Raw genomic sequence first — 19,912 nt, forward strand, 5'->3', positions numbered from 1 at the left:
AATGAGTGATCCTTGGTTTCACATGGAGCCAATGGCTGGCTCGGTTCTTCGTACTGGTGACTCAAACCGTTGGTGGCGGAGCAACTGACGGCACGAGTAAATGCTACATGACTCACTGCACTGTGCCATGAGAAAAGGAAGTTCAGTCGTGGCGAAGGGGTCAGAAAACTTGACACTGGGAGCCCTGTGAAGGATAGAAAGGGCCTGGTTGACATGAGCGACCTGATATCCAGCTCTATTGATAGAGATTGAAGATGTTGACCCCCGACAGGGAGATGGAGCCCCCGGCTGTCTGACGACGTTAGCCCTTGGAGCGATTGAGAAAAAGGTCACTAGATACCATTTAACTCTTAACTCAAATTCAAAATTTGCGGATGATAGGGTTGTCCTCAGATCATTACCGAGACTATCTCTGACCAAATCTCATCGTAGTAGAGCCCTGGATTAGGCCTTCTCGCGCAGGTAAGAGGTACAGTCGTTGTAGTTGTGCCCGCTGTTGCTCCACCCGCACCTCCGCATCTTTGCGCGTGCCGCGCCTGACGCGTCGACCGGCAAGAAAGCAAGACACAACCGCATCATCAACTTCTCTCTTTCCTCCACCCTAGCAGCAGATAGTGCGACTACCTGCCAGCCATGACAGACGCTACCACCTCCTTGCTCACCGAGCATTTCAGCTACACCCCTCTAGTAAGCAGAATCCTTTTAACCCCCACCAAAAAAAACCCATACACACGCGCGCGCGGGCGCCTCGACTTCACCACCAACACCCCCCATCCCCAACCGGATCTAAAACCATGACTGACCTCCACACCCCCACGAAATCTAGTCCCTCATCGACGACATCATCAACTCAATCAACAATCTCATCTACCAAGCCATCTCGAGCCTCGAAACCGGTCTCCTCAACACTCCGCCCGAACGCCTCGGGTTCGCGCACGCCGCCAACGAATCCACAATCCCGGACACCGACGAGGATGGTAACGTGATCTACCCGGAAGCGCAACTGGAGATTGAGAATGGCTTGCACCAGTTGGAGACGCTCCTAGAGGCGACCGTCGACAAGACGTTCGATAAATTCGAGCTGTTTGTCCTGCGGAACACGTTCAAGGTCCCCGAGGACCTTATGGGTTGGATCCGGTTGAAGCATTATGAGGTAAACAATTCGACTGTGACGAAACTTTCCGCCCTGTTTTGCTGACGCGCAGTCTAAAAAAAATAGAATCTCGACCTGCATCCCCCGGAAGATGCGCCCACGCCGGATACGATCGCCGCGCAGCGAAAGAAGCTCCTCGAGACCAAGAAGTTGAATCGGGCGCTGAAGCAGGAGAGCGCCCAGAACGACGCGATCATTGCGCAGTTACGGCAGATCTTGTCGACTAAGGGACCGAAACCGGACACTACGAAAGCAGGTGACGAGGCGGCAGTGCCATCAGCTACGGCAAATACGACTAAAGACTTGGACTTGTCGTTCTTGACGTCGAGCGCTGCGGCGCGCCAGTTGCGCGTCGGGGCGGTGGCCGGGTCTAATAAACAGCACACGCCCATCACCACGAACACTACGTTTATCCTGTCGCAGCTGCCCGCGCTGCAGGCGCTGATCAAAGAGCTCCGGCCTAAGCTGGCTACGCTGCAACAGTCGGAGGATAAGATGGAGGTCGACTCCAAGGCGGATGCGCGACGCGAATACATTGAGAGCAGAGTCAGGCTGCACCTGGAGCGCTCCGGGCAGCTGGCTGCCGGGAATGAAGTCAACCCGGTGCTTACGGGCCGCAGAGTCGACATTGCAGAAGCGCAGGCGCTGGAGTCTGTTATGGGGCTACTTGCGGAGGGTCAAAACAAATCCGCCTAGTGGAGACGAACACAAACAAAGCAGCAAGTCTTCCCAGTGATGCACTTTTATTCAGGGGGAAGTTACTTAAAAACTTGCGCAACTGATGGCGAGGAAGAACTATGACGACCAGGTGACGCTCCACGTCTGCTGATCCCTCCGGAAAGGCACAACATCCACCTTGTCCGACTGCAGGATGTTCGGAATCTTCTCATCCTTCTTCTCGATGACAATGAACTCCTTCTGCTCCTCGCCGATACCATAGAACTGGCGGCCATACTTGCTCATGAAGCCCTCGAGGATCTCGGGCGTGATGTCCTCCTCCTTGAGGACGCCGTTCTGGCAGGCCTGCTCGAACGCGTCGATCACAAGCTGGGTGGTGAAGGGCTGGGTGAAGACACCGGCCGCAATCTTGTCGCCGCCTCTCTTCGACACGGCAGGGTGAGGGGCGCTATCGGAGCCGAAGAAGAACTTGGGGTTGCCGGATGCAGCCGCTCTCAGCAGCGCGTCCCGGTCCGCGGGGGTCTTGGCGACGGGCTTGCAGAAGCAGAACGGATCTCCAGCCCAGGAGTCGATGATGATAGACAAGTGGTGGGCCGTAACTATTTATTTTTAGTCGCCCAACAGTCAGCCCGACATTCTCTTCAACAAAGGGGTGAAGGGATGGGGTATCAATCCTCACTTGTTCCCGCCACCGTCGGCCCACACTTCTTCACGGCCTCCACCGCGGCGGCGGTGGTGCAGTGCTCCAGGATGATGCGCAGCTTGGGAAAGCGCTCATGCAGCTGCAGCAGGGTTGGGAGGAACCGCTCCTCGGCGGTGAGGACCGTCACGTCCCCCTTGGAGGGCACCTCGCCGTGCAGGTTGAGCACCATATCCTGGCGCTCCATCTCCTCGAACACCGGGTAGAACTGGGTGTAGTCGACCACGCCGGAGGAGGAGTTGGTCGTCACGCCCGCCGGGTAGCTCTTGACGCCCGTGATGCCGCGCTGCTTGGCCTCGATGATCGTCTCGGGCGTCACCGTCTCGTGCAGGTACAGGCTCATCAGGTAGTTGACGTTGGGCTCGATCGCTTCCAGACTCTTCTTATACTCGAGGGCGCGGTCGACGGTTGTGACGGGGGGGACTAGATTCGGCTGGAGGCAACAGATGAGCAGGAAGACTAGGCTGAATGATAATGTCTCATGTGATAAATCCCTTTGTCGAACCTACGATTCCATGCACAATTAAGGGAAAGGGATATGGGGAAATGGGGGGAAAAGTTACCATAACAAAAACAGTATTCACACCTCCCTGACGAATAGTAGGCGTCACCAGCTTCATCATATCCCCATCGCGCAGGTGGACTGTACCCCCCCCCTCGTCCTAACACATTAGCCTAGACACTCTAAACATCCCACTCCACATCCAACTGACACTTTCCACGCTGTATCCCAAAGCATACACAGCCTAGCATGCGGGGCATCCAAAGCAAAGCAAAGCAAAGCAAAGCAAAGCAAAGCAAAGAAATAGAAACGCACCATGGAAATCCGCCGAAGCGGGGAGCTTAACGCCCTGCAGCTTGGAGAGGGGCATGGCGGACTGGTATCGTTTGGTGACGCAGATGCCGGAAGAAAAAGATCCAATCAATCGAGGATTGAAGATGCGAGGGCGAAGCATGAACAGGTCCCCGGAAATTGTAAGATTGAAACTTGCAATGCAATGCACAGCAAAAAGGGGAGAAAAAAAGTGCCTTCAATTTGCTTTGCAAAGTCTCCCGCCTTATTTTTCCCCGCCAAAATTTGTCCGCGCGCGCGCCGCGGTGTGGGGTGAGTGACCGCCTGGGGTTTGATTGGTTGGGTGATAAGGGGTGGTCGTGGTGGTGGTGATGATGTCAGCGGGAGGTGCTCCGGTTTCGGGGCGATGGCAGTATACCTACGGCGGGTTGCGGAATGCTTACCTTAGTACTTTGTAGTAGCTATCTTGTACCAAGGGTAGATGAATCAAGTCTAGGAGTCAAATTGACTAGGCACTTGAACGGAGTACTTCAATTTTAATTGAAAGTGAACGAATGGAACGTCAAGAGTAACAACTAACTAGCACAGATCGACAGATTCAGAACGAGCAAATCAAGCTGGAGCGATTGTTGTTTGACAAGAACAGAAAAGCAAAGCACACAGCAACGAATTACGGACACGATCGTTTTCATCTCCTCTTGCTTGCGAGATCAAGGGTTAAGCCAGAGGCCTGAGCTTCAAAAGCCACCAGGCTGGCCACCGCTGGACTGGCCGCTCCCACCTGGTCCACCGGAGCCGCTGGACTGGCCACCACCGGGCGAGCTTCCTCCAGTCGAGGATGAGCTGTCATCAACAGCTTCGCCACCGCTGGAGGTGTAGATGAAGCTGTAGTTGGGGTCATAGGTGGCGGAGACGTTGACGGCGATGGTGATCCATCCGAAAAGCCCATCGCTCAAGTCGTCGCCAATATAGACATAGTTCAACACCGGGTCCGAGGTGGAGTTCTCCGTCTCGTCGGAAAAGACGCGATCCTCCGCGTTGGTGGTGAGGGTGACCGTGTTCTCGTTGTACGGGGACGTGGCCTCAACCGCGTTGATTAGGTCCTGATCCCAGAAGATCTGTCCGATATGAGCGACAGTGCCCCCGGTAATCGTGTTGTTCTCCTGCACTGTCACATCCAGGTGAGCCACCATGTGGTGGTGGGTGGTGCGGCCGGAGTAGTGCCCCGGGAAGAGGGTGTTGAAGGTGACGACACCGTCAGAGTCGGTCTTCTGGATACCCCGCAGGAAGGTCGCGTTGAGGTTGGAGGTGTCGGCAGTGTTTCCGTTGCCAGTGGCGACCAGGCCGGAGTAGACGCCTGTGGCGTTGCAGTTCCAGATGTCCCAGTACAGGTCGGTGATGGGCTCACAGGTCTCGACGTCGACAAACTGGCCCTCGATGGTCACAGGCACACCAGGCTGGCTCTCGCGAAGGTCCGCGCGGACGTATTCGCCTGGAACGTAGTAAGGGCCCGTCTCGCCCTCGGGGTTGAGAACGCAGCTGCTGCTACTGCCAAAGATTTCGCTCTCGGAGGAGTCGGCAGTGATGCCATTGCCGGTCTCATTGTGGTTGGTGGCGAGAACCGAGGAGGTATCCCGTGCAGCGAGACGCTTGCGGTGCGAGTCAACCAGGGCCCTACGGCGAACCTCTGCACGGGCGTTCAATCCGCTGCTCTCGAATCGAGCGGCGCACTTCTCGAGCCCTCGACGCATGTTGGCCTTGAATTCCAGAAGCTCGGAAGCAGCACGCTTCTCTTCGTGGCCAGGATGGGCGGTAGCCAGGACCGCACCTCCAACAATGGCCAAGTTGGCAACGTTCTTGAAATGCATCTTGAAATATTGAAAAGAATGGCCAGAGACGAAGGGAATATGCCTGAAAGACGAGGAGGAGGAGTTTGCCACTGATGGAGTGAGAGTTGCTGCTTGACAGTTCGTCTTCTGCATCGGCTTGCACACCTCTTATATAGGTTTTACCGCCATATTGAGGTTTGAAGCAAGAGCTTGCTGCAGTCCAGCTTCATCACACCGTCTAGCTACATCGCAATCGCTGTGCGGAACCAATTCCTTGATCAAAGCGACACTATACCGAGAGGCTGCAAAAGTCTCGAACAGAAGACAGCCGGCGGGATGAAGGCGTATGTACCCCTGCTGCTTTTTCTGGAGTTGATTGGTGACATCTCCGAGGAAGTCACTAGATTTGATGCAATATACTGGACGCAATGACTGATGACGAGTCCCTCCCACATGCCAAGACATAGGCCGTGGGGTCCCTGCAATGAAGCTCACCTGCCAAGAACCACCAAGAAACATTCTAGCGATATCACTTGCCCGGGCGACGCGTGTTATTAGTTTTGATCAGGGTGTGATTGGCTGTCTCTCGTCTGACGAGTGTGAAGATCTGCACTCTAGATGGGGTCCCGGCTCCATCTTTATCCGCCGTCTATCAAACACAGCTGTTGTATGCCCTCAACCCTGGAGTTATTGGAGACGGTGGCAGTAGCCCAGGACTAGGCAGACACACGGAGAATCATCCGCCGCCTGGGCAGGGTGGCTGAGGACTGGCCTATTCCTAGGCATCGGCTGGTGTGCTGCTGAGGTTGTGCTGCGCAGTGACAGCCCTGGGGTTTGAGACATGGTCATTAGCCCTCAAAGTGACGATACATCAACGTCCGTGACGGCTTCATAGTAGTGAAAGCCGGACCTGCTCTTTGCGTGCGGGCTTGTGAGTAGCGCACCTGTGAAATGCGGCACCTGGTATGGTATCCTAATGGGGACAAATCCCGCTTCGATCAAGTACGGGATCTCGGCCCTTGAGGTTGACGGACGGCGGTGCCGATCATATATTTTGCCAAGCATATAACATCAACATTCCCCACGAATACACTCAAAGGACTCGGGTGGCGGATGTTTGGGGAGATTTGGCACGGTATTAGGGAGGCACGGTATTAGGGAGGCACGGGACCAAATTCGGCCAATTGATTGCACCAAAGAGCGCCTCCTCGGCCTGAAACCGACGACTTTCAGGACTACGCGAAAGCGGGGACGAGTATGCAAGTGCGGAATATCTTGTGGGACGTAAGCATTGAGCTCTGCACATGTTTGATCGCTTGCGTGCGAAAAAATGACGCTGCCATCAGACGGGCTCCCGGACGCGTGGTAGCCAAGCCTTAGGACAGGGTTCAGGTCTAGACAAGTCAGTAACCCTAGAACAGACGCGTATGATACTTTAGAGGACGAGGAGGCATTGGACAGGAATGCCCGGTACGTATGGAGAATTGTCCGGAGCGACGGAGAAATGAACGCTGTCAAGCCAACATGTCTGGACATCAACACAGACGGGACAGATGAGGGGGGGGGCAAAAAATTAATTAGTCTCTTGCAGTCATCGGGATAGCTGCTGGAACGATGTTGCGGGGTTACTTAGGGTGTTGTGGTGACAGTGGCAATAGGAATATGCTTAAAGACTCTAACGAGATACCGAGCTATTGTCGCTTGGTGAGAGACGAGAAGTGATGAGTGGTGAGTGGGGTGGTGAGGTAGTGAGCAGGAGCAGTGGGTAGCTTTGGTTGGTGCTTCACCTGTATAGCTTCCCTCTTCAGAAGGCGAACTCACGGATAACACAGTGGCTACGAGCAGCCACCGATATCCCCTTTCCTCCCAGTGCAGCTGCGATTACGTCAATCAGGCTAGTATGCCTCTTGGGAAGTGCTGATGAGTGATGACCCTAAATGCTGTGCAATGACTATGAGTCAATATGTGATGCCGATGTTAAGAGTGGGAAGCTGATTTCCTCAAGGCCGAATTTCCTGCGTAATTGCTATCATCCAAGCACTTTGTATTTGTAAGTACCTAAGTACTACGAGTCAGCGTACTACTTACTAGGAGATGTCTTGTGCTAACCCACTAGATCATTGAACAGGGATCTTCGCTGGAGAGCAATTGATCGACGTCGTTTGTTCACAGACCAATAATGCCCGATTAGATGCGACTTCGCAGAATATATGCAGCTCAGTGCCTCTCTACACACTTTCCTCTTGTTTTGCTCATCTTAATTGTTCGATAGTTTCTTAGGGCATCTTACAATGACATTAATGCCTGGCTAGCCGTCCTTTCAAGCGACCAGTAGAGGGGAAAGATAACCGCTTTCACTTATGCGTAGGTGTCGGGTTCGGTGAAGCCTGTTCAAAAGCTTCGAGTAAAAGCCGATCGTATTCCTCTTTATCTTTCACCTTTTTGTGAATGAACCTAGTTGCATTGAATGCCCAGTATTTTATAGTAATCTTGAAAAATGCTGCATCATTTATATAATCCTTCGAGAATCGTGGCTGAATATGGTCGTAAAAGATCCGAAAAAGCCCAGTGGGGCTATCGAGTGCAAGAGCATACCAGAATGTGCCTTTGGTCCAGCCTTCTTGGAGTATAGAATAAGACTGGTCCCCATATTGCCAGGAACGCTTCGATATTTGCTCCGCAAAAGCCTGCATGAATTCGCTGTGCAGGCTCTCGTATGCGTCAGAATCAATCCCATCGACAGATTGGTTGGACAACCAATACGGCGGATGGATCATTTCTGCTGGACGAGAACAAGCCCATTCAAGATCAACTAGGTTTTTGATATTCCAGTCATCATCGACAAAGATATTGCTTTGATAGAGATCCGTCAAGCTCATATAAAACGGGCCTCGGCGGAGATCGGGACGGAAGAATAAGTTTCGAACAGCTCGCATCACGGTGAGACCAGCCATCTGGAACAAGGCGTCTTGAAAGTCATTGACTGCATTCAGTTGATGATGGAGGCGACTCTCATGAAAGGCAAGAATGTCACTGACATAGGAGTCAACGGTGGAATATGTAAATTCGCGCGGGATATCGACCGGAACGTGCTGATTCTCCAGGTACTGAATCTCAAGAGTAAGAGGTCTGTTCCTGAGCCTTAGATAACCCTTTTCATCCACGATGAAAGAACCAATTCTGGGTAGAGGAGTACGTGTCATGGCCAACATGATATCAGACAAGCTGCGGAAGAGGTTCATCCGCAACCTAGGATTATGCCGTCCTTGATCCCACGACGCAGACAGCATCCTACCCCTTGACATATCAATGTAGTCAATTAAGAGATATCCGACCCCTAAGAGGTCTCTCGATTTGTTGCTGTGAGCCACATATTCAGATGGGACTGGGAATCCTAGAAATCTTAAAATATGACGGCGGAGGACTTCGACTGAACGAGTCGAGAAAGGCAGGTTTTCGAGAGCAGTAAACTAATCCTTAGCAGAAGCCACCCCGATGAGAAGAGGTGCATCTACCTTCTGGCCCGTTGATAACCCGTATCCATGTAGTTGCGGAATGGGGACTTCTGGGCAATCATGCTGGAGCCAGGTGTAAGTACCAACTTCACATAGAATTTTCTCATCAGCGTTCCCTGGGTTGACGTTCTCTCCAACCCTGTGTGGCAGCGGAAAACGAAGTAGAAAGCTGGGGCGCCGCCGATTGTCTTCAACATAGATTGGGATGCAAACATTGAACGACCCAGAAAGCCATTCGCTTGGTTCGGCGATGCGGCAGCTCGTCGGAACCAAATTGAGATGGTGTGCGACCACAGTTTCAAGAAAATGGCTCTTTCGGCGCAAGTCTCCGAAATAGCTAGTCTGCTGATCCCAATAGCTCAACGAGTGCAGTATATTGGTTTCAAGTTCTTTGGCTGCAGAGTAGGTAATCTCACCCCGAAGCAGACGACGAGTTGTTGTGGTTGTTGTAGTTGTAGATGGTGACATGCTATCAAACAGAAAAGATGATGGAACCTTGCCTACCTAGTACCTACCTCAGATCACCTGGCATAGTCTTCTTTTCCAACCCAATGAGCCAAGAAGAAGGTTCTGCCTATTTAGGCTATCACGTGTATGACATGTACTCCGTACATGTTCCGGCTCGTTGAAAATGACACACCAAGGCTAGATGTTCCTCGACTATTCAACCGTCGGCAGTTTCCAACCCTCACTTTCTACATTCCCATCCGCCATGTAACTCGTTATGATAGTCGTGGGCGCTTGACACGGTGAGTGCTTCTGCTTCTGTGGAGACCGCGGTCGGACAACAAGCTTACATTAACCTGCAGACAACCGGGAGCTCACCCTTCTACTCTCCATATATCAACCAAACATGGAGGATATCAGCTTGATCCTTCACAAGCACAGTCCTCGAGGACCCAAAACAAATCATCATCCTCTGTCCGCCACGAGCAACGGATAGAAAGAAGGGTGGTGTATACCAAGCACGCCTTTTCCCGCAATTCGCGCCCCCGATTCGTGGTCGTGAGGTTGCACCGACCGCTCCTAAGCGCCCGGGAAGGACAGGACTGCATGGTGCTTGTTTGAAGAACGATTCTTCAGGGGAAAAGAGGGCAGCGACGAGCAAATGAACTGCTTAGAATCCTGCCGGGCGGCTAACAGCCTTCGATGGCCGCTCCTGCAGCCCGCAAAGGGTGGGCATTCAGGGTCCGCTGCATTATTTTTGGCAACCAAGGAACGCTCAGTTGCAGGCACAAACAGAGGCTTTCTCGCGTCGCAACAGGGGAATAAATACCCACTGTCCTCAGGCATCTGAGTTCTGTTCTTGCTTCTCAAAGAAATCATCTCCTTCTTTTCCATTTTCTTTTCTTCGGTGATGAGCCTGACCGGCTTGCTGGCAAGACCGACTTCTGCTTGACGAATTCACGTTCACTTTACTTTGCTGTTTGACATTTGACGCTCACAGAAAGAGCTGTGCCTTCTCTCGCTTCTTGTCTCTGACACCCTCAAATCTCCCCTCCAATCTTTTTCAAACCGAAGCCATGGACTCGGCATCCTCCACCGTGGCCGCCTCCTTCACCTCGACGTCGCACGCCTCCCTCGAGGCGGAGTCCAAGTTCCTCACGCGCACTCGCTTCCTCCGCCTCGTCCACCTGGGGCTGGCGATCCTCATCTTCTGCGTGGCGATCCCCACCATCGCCTGCGAGGCCGTGGCCCTGCACCACTACCGCCAGACCTCGCGCTACAGCCAAGTCTGGCTCTACCTGTGGCCGCTGAACCTCGACCTGCGCCCGGCCAAGGCCCTGCTCGCCTGTGGCAGTGTGATTGCGTTCCAGACCCTCATCTACATCATCGCTGCCCTTCTTCCATCGGTCAGTACACCGTCCTATCCCTACCACAACTGTCAAACATAGTACCTGCTAACGAATCAAAACATGCAGCCCCACTCCCACATCCGCCGACTAAACCTCCTCGCCGCAGTCACGGCCCTCTCGGGCTTCATCACGGCTCTCGTGGGGTTCGTGTTCGTGATCTACCGCCCCGGCGCGAGTGGCCACAACGGGTTCCACGATACCGAGACCCTCCATTCTTGGACTTGCAAGTGGATGGCGTCTTCTGCCAGTAGTAGTAGTAGCAGTAACGTCCCTGCGCATTTCACCAGGGACTGCGCGGTGACGCATGCCTCGTTTGTGTTGCTGGGGGTGTTGATCGGGCTGGAGATCGTGATGGGCGTCGTCGCGACGGCGGGACTGTGGCTGGAGCGGAATGTGTCGCGGCAGCGGGTGACGGAGAAGCCTTCGTTGGAGATGGTGGGGATGGTGGATACCAAGGTTGATCGGTATCCGGGGACTTGAGCGGGGTGGGTGTTCGGGTCTTCCTGGATGTTAGTAATTGAGCGACGATTGATGTTGATGATGGATGATGAATGGGGTTACCTCAAGTACGGGTTTTATAGGGGTGAATGTATAGCTTCATGGTTTTGGGGCCGGGTGGGATATAGTAAATGCTCGTTGGATGTAGGTATGTATGTGCTAGTCCGACATTAACACTTTATATCTCTGATGTAGTCTTCCAAACTCCATTCTCCTGTTCTCTCAGCTGGTAAGCCAATATCGGCTTCAAAGATCCATTGATACTGCAAATCTCAAGCCCACACATTTGAGCGAGAGTATCAAACGAACCAGTCTGTTATAAGCAGACGATCATAGTTTAGACGCAGTGCTCCTGCTCTTCGCACTATCCATCCTCATCCCCTCGTCATCCTGCTCCTCCACCTCCAGCACCGGCAACTTCTTCGGCATCATCCGCCGGGGATTGGTGCCCGGCACGACGGAATACTTGGAGAAGTCCGTGACACCGCAGTGATCGCGCAGGAAGTCCTCATCCAGCGCGAGCATACCATTGACGATATGAGGTGGAGCCTTCAAGATCCCGAGGATCGCATCGGAGAAGATAGTCTGGTGATGGTTCGTCAGCATACCACACAACCTCGAATGCCAAAATCCCATCCATAGCAAGAGGAGGACCTGGATATCTCACTGGTTTCCTAAGATCGGCTTTCGAGCGTGATTCATCGTTCCCCGCGGGATTCATCTCCGTAGCAGCCGATTGAACAGCCTGGATTCCGAATATCAGCATCAGCGTCATCACCCCTACAAATTTTATCATTTGCCTCGAGAAAACTGGAAAACCATACCGCAGCAGGCCAGATACTCGTAATGGCCATCTCCGTCTTCCCCTCCCTCACAAAATCCATCGCCAACCCGCGCGTCAACACACTCATCCCAACCTTCCCTGTTCAAAATTAGTTATGTAATCCCGCCTCAAGCCCCCCCCTCCAGCCCCAAAAGTAAGAAAGAGTCCCATACCAATCGCATACCCGGTCTTCCCCCTAAAGAACCGCGAATACACCGGCGGCGAGACCACCACGATGCGGCCGCGGTTGCCAATCCGCTCGAACACCGGCAGCACCGCCTGCACGGTCGCATACAGCCCCTCCGGGTTGACCTGCTGCATCAGCCGGAACCGCTTGACGGGGGTGTTCCGCACGGACGACCACCAGATCGCGCCCGAGTTGTACACCACCACGTCCAGCCGGCCGCCGGTTATCCGGAGGGTTTGTGCAACTAAATCGTCGATCTGGGCCGGGAAGCGCACGTCGACGGGGATCGGGTAGGCGGTGTTGGGGGTGAGGAGGTTGATCTCCTGGGCGACGGTTGTGATGGTTGAGGCGGGGGAGTTGGGGTCTGGGGGGAATTGTTCTGGATTGGTGGTGGTGGTGGAGGTGGATTTGGCGGCGATGATTACTGATGTTTGTGGCCCGGTTAGTTGAGGTTGGAAGGTGATGGCCTGGAGATTCTTGAGTGTAACTGTAACTTACCGGTGTAGTTGTTCTTCGCGAGGTCGATGGCGATTTGTCGGCCTATGCCTCGCGAAGCGCCTATGATCAGGGCGACGGGCTTGTTGGGGGATGCCATTGCTTGGTCTTTCGGGGTGTAATTGTATACGAGTAGCTTGGCGATTTTAAGATGATGGATCATCGACATCAAGGTTCCTTATATGCTACCTAGTAGGTCTGTCGATCCATGTCAAGTCAATGTCATCCTCGGCTGAGAGATTATGATTAGTCGTCGTTCGTCATGGCCGAGTCCTGAGATTCGGTGGCATGCAGGGTTCGGGGTTGAGACTTGGATATAATCGAATAAGCCAAAGAGAGCTCCTTGGAAAACTCAAAGAGTCATGCTCAGCCACATACAGAAAAACATAATCCCCACAGTTTGAAGTCGTAGCACTCATGTTCATGATGGAGACTCAATCTAAAGGCTTATCACGATAAGGGACGAAGTAGCCTCGGCTCCCGACCTTGAATATGATTGGCTTATACACTTACATAATCACCCACCTCCATCGCTCACCGCCCGGCAGAACTACACCTTTTCATGCTCCAGCTTCCCGTCTCCTTCTCCGCGCTGAAGCTTGTGAACGGACTTTATCCCACACGCATTTACTGACTCGATCTACGGCGTAACCTCATCATGGCGCCTGACGCAGAGCCCACCGCGGCAGCAGCGGATCTAATTATCGATGAAGATGAGTACAACTCCGACTCGGACTCGGACTTCCAACTCGACGACGATTTCGCCGCCCAGAACGACGACGATGCCGGTCTGACCTCGTCGGACGAGGAGGACAACGACGCAGCAGCAGCAGCAGCAGCAGACGGCCAACCCCAGGCGAAGCGGCGGAAGACGACCACAACCACCCAGGATCCCACTGCAACTGGGGAGTTAGATTCCGGCGACGAGGCTACGATCCACAAAGACAAGGCGAAGCGGAAGACTGAAGACGATGAGGAGGAAGAGGGAGGCACCGGGGGCTTTGTCCGTACCCGGGCTATGAAGATGCGCGCGTATGTTTTTAGTTTTTCTTCACATCTCAGAGACTGCTGGTCATAGGTTTGTGCTAATTTATATGTTGGCATGCGTCTAGGCAAGACGAACGCAAACCCCTCGCCAAGATCGACGGTGCGACCGTGGACGTTGATGCGCTCTGGGCGATGATGAATGCACCGGAGAACAACAACACGCTGCACGCGGGCAGCAGCAGCAGCAGCAGCAGCAGCAGCGGGAAGAACGACGACAACGCACCAACGACACAGAACGGCGACGTGGAGATGCAAGAATCCTCTACCGAAATAGAACAATCAAAACAGCAGCAGAAACCATCGAAATACGCCGAGGAGATGATCAAGATCAAGCGCACCTACAAGTTCGCAGGGGAGATGATCACGGAGGAGAAGATCGTCCCGAAAGACTCGGCCGAGGCGAAGCTGTACCTCGCCAACAATGGCGATGCGAATGTCGAGACAGTCATCACGGCGGCGGTGGAGGATGCAACCGCCACCACCACCACCGAGGATGTGGCGATCAAGCTACGGAGGCCGCTGCGCCGAGTCTCGCGGTTCGACCCCAACCCGACCGGGGCGATCAAGAAGAGCTGGGAGAAGCAGCCGGCCGCCGAAATCACCGGGCAGGACGAGAACGCCCGGGGCCCGAAGATCAACACGGTCGAGAAGTCGCGGATGGACTGGGCTGCGTATGTGGATAGTGCGGGTCTCAAGGATGAGCTCAAGGTGCACAGCAAGGCCAAGGAGGGCTTCCATGGCCGCATGGAGTTCCTGGACCGTGTGGGTGCGAACATCGAGGAGGAGAGGCGGAATGCGCGTCTGAAGGGACTATGAACAAGGGATAATCGCACCGCTTCTTCTTTCTCGTTGCATACAAATTGCAACCTCCAGTATCCTCTGGGACGGCCAATCAGAGTCAGCATGTTCGACACACGCACTCTAATGCCTATGTTGATATTGCTGTCGGGTTCCCCGTCTACGGCATCGGAAGACCGACTAGCTAGCTGCTTTCACAGGCACCGATCGCTTACACTCTGTGTGCGTGTAAGCGATCAGACTGGCGGACGAACCATCTCGCCTGCGCATAAATCTACGCCCGCGGTGAAGAAACTCCCAGACCCACTACGCCATTACGCCGTGTCAGTCTATTGACATGGCCCCATGCACTTCGCTTATGAAGCAAGAGAACTCGATTGGACCGGATACATACTTCGCATATGAGGTTTGGATGAAAGTTGCCAGCCGCCCACAGCACGCTGTGGAACCCATTATGGTCTTGACAAAACACCCCATCACCAGCGGCCGACTGGCAAGCGGCTTTCCGTCCAATAAGACTACACAAAACGCACATGTGTCTAAATCACAGATGGACAAAACTACCTAGGAACATTAAACGGGTTTCCTTGCTCGTATAGATGATGTGGACTCTCGCCATATGGATTTTCCGGGCATTGTGTTCCATCAACCGGTTCTAGGACATACTAGTGGCAGCATGTACATACAATAAAGCACCCACGAAACTTTTCACAACCCCTAACCCACTCACTCCGTTTTTCTTCAACAAACATTGTTCCACGATGTAGTCTTGGGATCACACCACCCCTCTGGTTCTACGCGAGCTGTTTAGCTCGACTTGGGCAGATACTTGATCCCCGAGCTGGGGCAGTTGCTGGTCTCCACTAGAACAATAGAAACCCATTGATTAGCATTTAGTTTTCTCTGGGAGGGGGGGGGGTCTAAAGGCTGTTCGTCAGGGACAATCCTCAACATACATCTCTCGGCCGCAACATAAGTTCCATCGATCGCATTACCCGCGACATTGAAGTAGTAATAGAGCTGAGACAGTTCCTTGCTACTGCAGTAGACGTAGGGGGCGTAGCCGTCGTGGATGGCAGCAAGGGCGTCCTCGATGTCGCTCAGCTTGTAGGTCTTGCTCGAGCTGGGGGTAATGCCCGCGTCGGCAAGAGCCTTTTGTTACTGGTTAGCTTGCCTCGATTTTCCCGTGGGTTGCCCGAACCAGATGGGCCGGGGGGATGCGGGGCAGAAACGCACAGTGTAGGAGTCCAGGGTCTTGAAGAGCGAGACGGTCTTGTCAAAGAAGTCGCCGACCTCCTCTTGAGCGGTGTAGTCGGTGTAGCAGCTGGGGTCGATGGTATTGATGCAGGTTCCTACGAAGTAAAAGTTAGTTATAGTTGAGTTTTGAGGGAAAGCTCGGGGGGTTTCATAAGTATGCCCGGACTAAGAAGCGTACGTACCGTGCTTGGCCCACTCGTGCTCCCAGAATTCTTCGTTGCTCTCATCGTCGCTCTGCCAGTAAGTGTCCATGTACTCGAGCAGCTCGGTGCGGCCCTGTGCTTCGAGGATTTCCGTGATGTTGGTGTACGCGCGCGAGGCGTCGCAGTTCGATTGGTAGGTGCCGTCGCAGTTGTCGGGCCTGGAGTTCGGTTGCTGTCAGCCAATCCGTGAAGTCTTTCAATGGGCAGTGGGGAAAGAGTGGGCGTACCAGAGACCGTGGATGGTCCAGGAGTCACTGGGGCCGGTGACAGGGTCAGTGTCCCAGAATTGGGTCTGGAGAAGGGAGCCACCAGGGTATTCGAAGCAGCAGGAAGCCTCGTTGTCGGTCTGACAGCTGAGAGGGCTATCGGAGGAGCAGGTGTCAATGGTAGCCAGGACACCGGAGCTGAGCGCACTCAGGGCGAAAACACCCATGGCGGGCAGAAGAGACATTTGAGGCATCGTGCTGGATTTGAAAGCGAGTAAGGGTGGTGTGGAAAGCTGCTGAGCGACCTGCGGATGAATAGACAAATGAAACAAGATGCTATAGCAGACGACAACGAGAGGAGTTGGCGCTACTTATACGCCGGTGATGGACAATTGTCCCGCCTGCCTCGCTCATGCCGCATACCCCTCGGCTGTGGTGGAGAGTCTCTCTCTCTCTGCATCGTGATGAGGGCTGATAGCAACATGTGCTGATAAGGAATTGCTGATTCGCCAGTCCGACCGATAATTGAGTCGGGAGTCGGACGATGCTGTAAGGACCCGCAGGGGGACTGGGGGTTTGTGGACGATGAATGGCCAATTGAGCGCGACAGCGTCATTCTGCAGCCGGAGACTAGATGAAGCTACGACGGGACTCCTTCGGAGTAGAAGCAATGGGAGCAGAAGCCAAACAATCGATAAAGGTTGGTCAAAGTAGTGTGCATTAGGATGGGTTGCATTGCTCTTCCCGTCGGGGCAGCTGACGATCTGATTCGCTGTGGAGGGAAGATCTTCAGCTTCTAAGGACCGGCTTAATTTGGAGAACTCCATCTGTTCATCAACCAGGCTGGGCGAATGGACTTGGAGAAGCCATGTTGGGTGATGCAGTGTCAACACCTGCTGCCAATCACTTGCGATGTGCGATTTTGATGGAAGCTCGCGGCAGGCCCAGCACGGAGTAGATAATCTCAGTGGATGTCTGCGTAAATTAAAAGCTGTCTATTCATCCCTGCAGAGGTGTATAGAGCACGATAACGAGGCATTGACTTGGCATCGGAGCTCCCCGCCCATGCCTTGTCGATAATATTCTGGTGTGTCGGAGCATGCCATGACAATAAATTGATCGAAGGTGAGAGAGGTATCGAGCGATAAGGCCGAAGAGCCATTGTAGATAGAGCCCGTCAACTAGCAATCGAGACATATGGCGACCTCGGACCCTGATAGCCAGATGATGTGGGACGCATGCTGCTCCTGTGTATCGCACAGAGTCGAGTGCCGTAGCTTTGAAAGTGATCTAGATGGTACCGAACCGTCGAGTCGCGGCAAGCCAGATGGAAGAGAATCGCGGAGTAGAAGAAGAGAAGAGACTCACTCGATGCTCGGCCCGCACTGCAGTAGAGAAACAATATCTCAGCCTAAGGCATCGACAATACCAACAATTTTTTGAGTCACCGTAGCGCACGCCCTATACCAGACATTGGATAGAAGAAAAAATTAAACACTGAATGAGCCATTGTTTACATGTCAGATCATTGCAATCAGACAAATCAAGACAATATCTACCAGATACCTGTTCATCATTCATCAATTATCCCCCAAAGCACAACGATGATATCCTCAACGTCGAAGCCCAGCCCCCCGCTCCCCTACCGCATCATCCCCGCCCACACCCCCGAGCATCTTTCCGCCATCCGCTCGCTCTTCCGCGCCTACGTCCAATGGCTGAACATCGACCTCACCTTCCAGGACTTCGAGACCGAGCTCAACTCCCTTCCGGGTAAATACGGGGCCGCGTCCGGAGGAGACCTTCTCCTGGCCTACAGCAGCAGCAGCAGCACAGAAGAGCACAACATTCCTCTGGGCTGCGTAGCTCTCCGTCCCATTACTCTACGATCATATCCTATAGAGCCTAGTCATGATGCTGGTGACGATAGACCGGAAGTCAAGTACTGTGAGATGAAAAGGCTGTATGTCTCCCCTGAGGCACGGAGGATGGGGTTGGGGAAGGCGTTGGTGCAGGCGGTGGTGCAGAGGGCCAGAGAGCTGGGGTATCAGGCCATGCGACTCGACACGCTGCGGACCATGGAGGGGCCGTTGAGGTTGTATCGGGCGGCGGGGTTTGTGGACGTCGGACCGTATTATGAGACACCTTTGGTGGAGGAGACGGTGTTTTTGGGGTTGAATTTGAGGGGGACGGAGTGATGGCAGAGTGTAGATTGTGGGTGCGCGGTGGTGGTGGTGGTGGTGGTGGTGGTCGTCGTCGTCGTCGTCCTCTGCGAATTGGCGGAGTCCGACCGCCGGGGTTGGCTTCTCACTCAGTGAACAGTCTCGTTAGGCAGCAATGAAAGGGCACGAAATACCTATTTATGCATTTCCTACGAAGAAAAGATAAATGCGTGAAAAAGACCGACAACGCACAGACATATCTTGTCGTTCTCTGAGTCTCCAACAACACATACAAGTATCGGCCGCCGACTAGCTACTTGTCCTCTCCGAACTCAGACTGTTGAGCTTGATATTTTGGAATGGAGCACTCATAGCAGACATCTTAAGCCTGCATCATGCCAAAGAGAAAGAGTCATCATAGTTCGAGAAGCCAATCGAGGTACCATAGCCAAAGGTGACCATTGAACCCGGGTTCGCCCCGTGTGGAGTTGAACCATCCAGACTACCGCCCCGCAGTGGCCATTCGCCCGCTCTACCAACATCAAAGTAGAGAGTTGAGGGTCAGGGGCAGTGGTAGTCATGGGTCGACCATTGTCCGCGGGTCCCATTGCGGAAGCACAACGATTGCAACCAAGAGAGAAAGAAAACAAAAGGACGAAGGAATTCGCGCAGTTGGAGAAGTGGTTTAAATCGTACGATCTGAGGTAAGCAGGTTTGGCGTGTTGGTCTGTGCTGCGCGGCGGCCTGCTTAGTGATGAGGTCAGAGGATCACCGGTCTGCCTAAGGCATAAACTGACCATTATACATGGAATTGCATGTGAGCGGTCACAACATCTCCAGGACGGTTGTTCACACAAATGAAAAATTTTCTCCCAAAAGGCTCGAAATACTGCTTTTGAGGCTGCATTGATTCCATTAGACTGACTCGTAAGCCTGGTGCCACAATTCATATCCGGTCTCATCCCATTATCTTTCGCAGAGGTAATTATTACCTGTATGCCACACTGCCGTTCTATGAGGCAGATTATAGTGGGGAGAGACTCGATGGAAGTAGAACTAGCAGGTCAAACCAAGGCAGGTGCTACGCTAAGGCACATACTACTTACTTTGAATTAGATAGTCCGATATATTGAGAGCCACCTGAGATGACGATGCCATGGCAGGCTTGCAGATTCTCCGTGAGTGGGGAAGGGAACTAGTTAGTGCTTCAACAGACGCGCGCACTATGGTCTGACCGAGTACTTAGACTGACTGCGTTGTCTATTTGTAGAGGCGTACATAGTTTGGTGGGTGCCTTCTGACTAATGGATGTCGAGAAGGACGAACGGTGCTTTTTGTAGATCGTGCAATGGGAGAGTGCATGGAAAAAGACCCCCGGGGATTCCCGGTGATCGACAGGCAGCAACAAATCCCGGATTATGGTAACTCAGACAGGAAAAGATTTTTTGGGATTGGTATGTGCAGTCGCGCAATACTACGGTCTCGTAGAGGAGAGAGGAGGTTAGCTGGGATCCAGTCCAATTCAATGTAGATAGGGCAGGCGACCATAATGGCTGCTGTGGTTTTCTCGATCTAGGAGCTGCACGTGAGCATATGAGGTTGTCTCACCCATGTATACAGCAACCACGCTTGAGTTGATTTTCCATGCACAGCGCGGTATTACAGGCTCAATCGACCTGCGAACTTGTGTAGGCAAAGCCATGTACGACAGC

General features: G+C 53.3%; 10 protein-coding genes across 10 annotated transcripts; 4 read left to right on the plus strand and 6 right to left on the minus strand.

The window, feature by feature from the left end:
• Positions 1–424: 424 nt before the first annotated feature.
• Positions 425–1,880, plus strand: BO72DRAFT_74290 (MIND complex subunit MTW1). The gene is made up of 3 exons (XM_040950666.1): positions 425–687; positions 827–1,153; positions 1,220–1,880. The coding sequence occupies exons 1-3, from the start codon at positions 634–636 to the stop codon at positions 1,847–1,849; spliced, it is 1,011 nt and encodes a 336-aa protein (XP_040802466.1). The 5' UTR covers positions 425–633; the 3' UTR covers positions 1,850–1,880.
• A 68-nt stretch (positions 1,881–1,948) lies between these two features.
• BO72DRAFT_375553 (dihydroorotase) lies at positions 1,949–3,403 on the minus strand (the record flags this gene model as incomplete). Its single annotated transcript, XM_040941182.1, has 4 exons — positions 1,949–2,430; positions 2,511–2,964; positions 3,095–3,174; positions 3,349–3,403. The coding sequence occupies 4 exons, from the start codon at positions 3,401–3,403 to the stop codon at positions 1,949–1,951; spliced, it is 1,071 nt and encodes a 356-aa protein (XP_040802467.1).
• A 658-nt stretch (positions 3,404–4,061) lies between these two features.
• BO72DRAFT_495195 (intradiol ring-cleavage dioxygenase) lies at positions 4,062–5,192 on the minus strand (the record flags this gene model as incomplete). Its single annotated transcript, XM_040948526.1, has 1 exon — positions 4,062–5,192. The coding sequence occupies one exon, from the start codon at positions 5,190–5,192 to the stop codon at positions 4,062–4,064; it is 1,131 nt and encodes a 376-aa protein (XP_040802468.1).
• Positions 5,193–7,319: 2,127 nt separating this feature from the next.
• Positions 7,320–9,415, minus strand: BO72DRAFT_74367 (uncharacterized protein). Its single transcript, XM_040950668.1, has 2 exons — positions 8,669–9,415; positions 7,320–8,623 (listed from the first exon to the last, which is right to left on the minus strand). The coding sequence occupies exons 1-2, from the start codon at positions 9,134–9,136 to the stop codon at positions 7,508–7,510; spliced, it is 1,584 nt and encodes a 527-aa protein (XP_040802469.1). The 5' UTR covers positions 9,137–9,415; the 3' UTR covers positions 7,320–7,507.
• Positions 9,416–10,100: 685 nt separating this feature from the next.
• On the plus strand, positions 10,101–11,178 carry BO72DRAFT_74360 (uncharacterized protein). The gene is made up of 2 exons (XM_040950667.1): positions 10,101–10,521; positions 10,591–11,178. Exons 1-2 carry the CDS (start codon positions 10,192–10,194, stop codon positions 11,002–11,004), a joined length of 744 nt encoding a protein of 247 aa, XP_040802470.1. The 5' UTR covers positions 10,101–10,191; the 3' UTR covers positions 11,005–11,178.
• Positions 11,179–12,946, minus strand: BO72DRAFT_74384 (short chain dehydrogenase family protein). Its single transcript, XM_040950669.1, has 5 exons — positions 12,531–12,946; positions 12,019–12,456; positions 11,847–11,944; positions 11,690–11,767; positions 11,179–11,607 (listed from the first exon to the last, which is right to left on the minus strand). Exons 1-5 carry the CDS (start codon positions 12,694–12,696, stop codon positions 11,353–11,355), a joined length of 1,035 nt encoding a protein of 344 aa, XP_040802471.1. The 5' UTR covers positions 12,697–12,946; the 3' UTR covers positions 11,179–11,352.
• Positions 12,947–13,185: 239 nt separating this feature from the next.
• Positions 13,186–14,390, plus strand: swc5 (putative Swr1p complex component (Swc5); the record flags this gene model as incomplete). Its single annotated transcript, XM_040941180.1, has 2 exons — positions 13,186–13,559; positions 13,640–14,390. The coding sequence occupies 2 exons, from the start codon at positions 13,186–13,188 to the stop codon at positions 14,388–14,390; spliced, it is 1,125 nt and encodes a 374-aa protein (XP_040802472.1).
• Positions 14,391–15,179: 789 nt separating this feature from the next.
• BO72DRAFT_375502 (T2 family ribonuclease) lies at positions 15,180–16,265 on the minus strand (the record flags this gene model as incomplete). Its single annotated transcript, XM_040941181.1, has 5 exons — positions 15,180–15,235; positions 15,329–15,524; positions 15,609–15,724; positions 15,812–15,990; positions 16,060–16,265. The coding sequence occupies 5 exons, from the start codon at positions 16,263–16,265 to the stop codon at positions 15,180–15,182; spliced, it is 753 nt and encodes a 250-aa protein (XP_040802473.1).
• A 1,281-nt stretch (positions 16,266–17,546) lies between these two features.
• On the plus strand, positions 17,547–18,236 carry BO72DRAFT_447129 (GNAT family N-acetyltransferase; the record flags this gene model as incomplete). Its single annotated transcript, XM_040944459.1, has 1 exon — positions 17,547–18,236. Exon 1 carries the CDS (start codon positions 17,556–17,558, stop codon positions 18,234–18,236), a length of 681 nt encoding a protein of 226 aa, XP_040802474.1. The 5' UTR covers positions 17,547–17,555.
• A 148-nt stretch (positions 18,237–18,384) lies between these two features.
• On the minus strand, positions 18,385–19,331 carry BO72DRAFT_74451 (uncharacterized protein). The gene has a single exon (XM_040950670.1). It carries the CDS (start codon positions 19,160–19,162, stop codon positions 18,569–18,571), a length of 594 nt encoding a protein of 197 aa, XP_040802475.1. The 5' UTR covers positions 19,163–19,331; the 3' UTR covers positions 18,385–18,568.
• Positions 19,332–19,912: the final 581 nt, after the last annotated feature.

Source organism: Aspergillus fijiensis (assembly GCF_003184825.1).
Source record: "Aspergillus fijiensis CBS 313.89 unplaced genomic scaffold BO72scaffold_17, whole genome shotgun sequence".
Classification (NCBI taxonomy): Eukaryota; Fungi; Ascomycota; class Eurotiomycetes; order Eurotiales; family Aspergillaceae; genus Aspergillus; species Aspergillus fijiensis.

Bases quoted from the DNA above. Each gene is read 5' to 3' on its own strand.
- BO72DRAFT_74367 (XM_040950668.1), bottom strand. From the start codon at position 9,136: ATGTCACCATCTACAACTACAACAACCACAACAACTCGTCGTCTGCTT. The intron at 8,624-8,668 runs GTAGATGCACCT...GCTAAGGATTAG, and splicing joins GGTTATCAACGGGCCAGAAG to TTTACTGCTCTCGAAAACCT.
- BO72DRAFT_74384 (XM_040950669.1), bottom strand. From the start codon at position 12,696: ATGTCGATGATCCATCATCTTAAAATCGCCAAGCTACTCGTATACAAT. The intron at 12,457-12,530 runs GTAAGTTACAGT...CACAAACATCAG, and splicing joins CGCGAAGAACAACTACACCG to TAATCATCGCCGCCAAATCC. The intron at 11,945-12,018 runs GTATGGGACTCT...AATTTTGAACAG, and splicing joins GAAGACCGGGTATGCGATTG to GGAAGGTTGGGATGAGTGTG.
- BO72DRAFT_74451 (XM_040950670.1), bottom strand. From the start codon at position 19,162: ATGAGACCGGATATGAATTGTGGCACCAGGCTTACGAGTCAGTCTAAT.
- BO72DRAFT_74290 (XM_040950666.1), top strand. From the start codon at position 634: ATGACAGACGCTACCACCTCCTTGCTCACCGAGCATTTCAGCTACACC. The intron at 688-826 runs GTAAGCAGAATC...CACGAAATCTAG, and splicing joins ATTTCAGCTACACCCCTCTA to TCCCTCATCGACGACATCAT. The intron at 1,154-1,219 runs GTAAACAATTCG...TAAAAAAAATAG, and splicing joins TCCGGTTGAAGCATTATGAG to AATCTCGACCTGCATCCCCC.
- BO72DRAFT_74360 (XM_040950667.1), top strand. From the start codon at position 10,192: ATGGACTCGGCATCCTCCACCGTGGCCGCCTCCTTCACCTCGACGTCG. The intron at 10,522-10,590 runs GTCAGTACACCG...CAAAACATGCAG, and splicing joins TCGCTGCCCTTCTTCCATCG to CCCCACTCCCACATCCGCCG.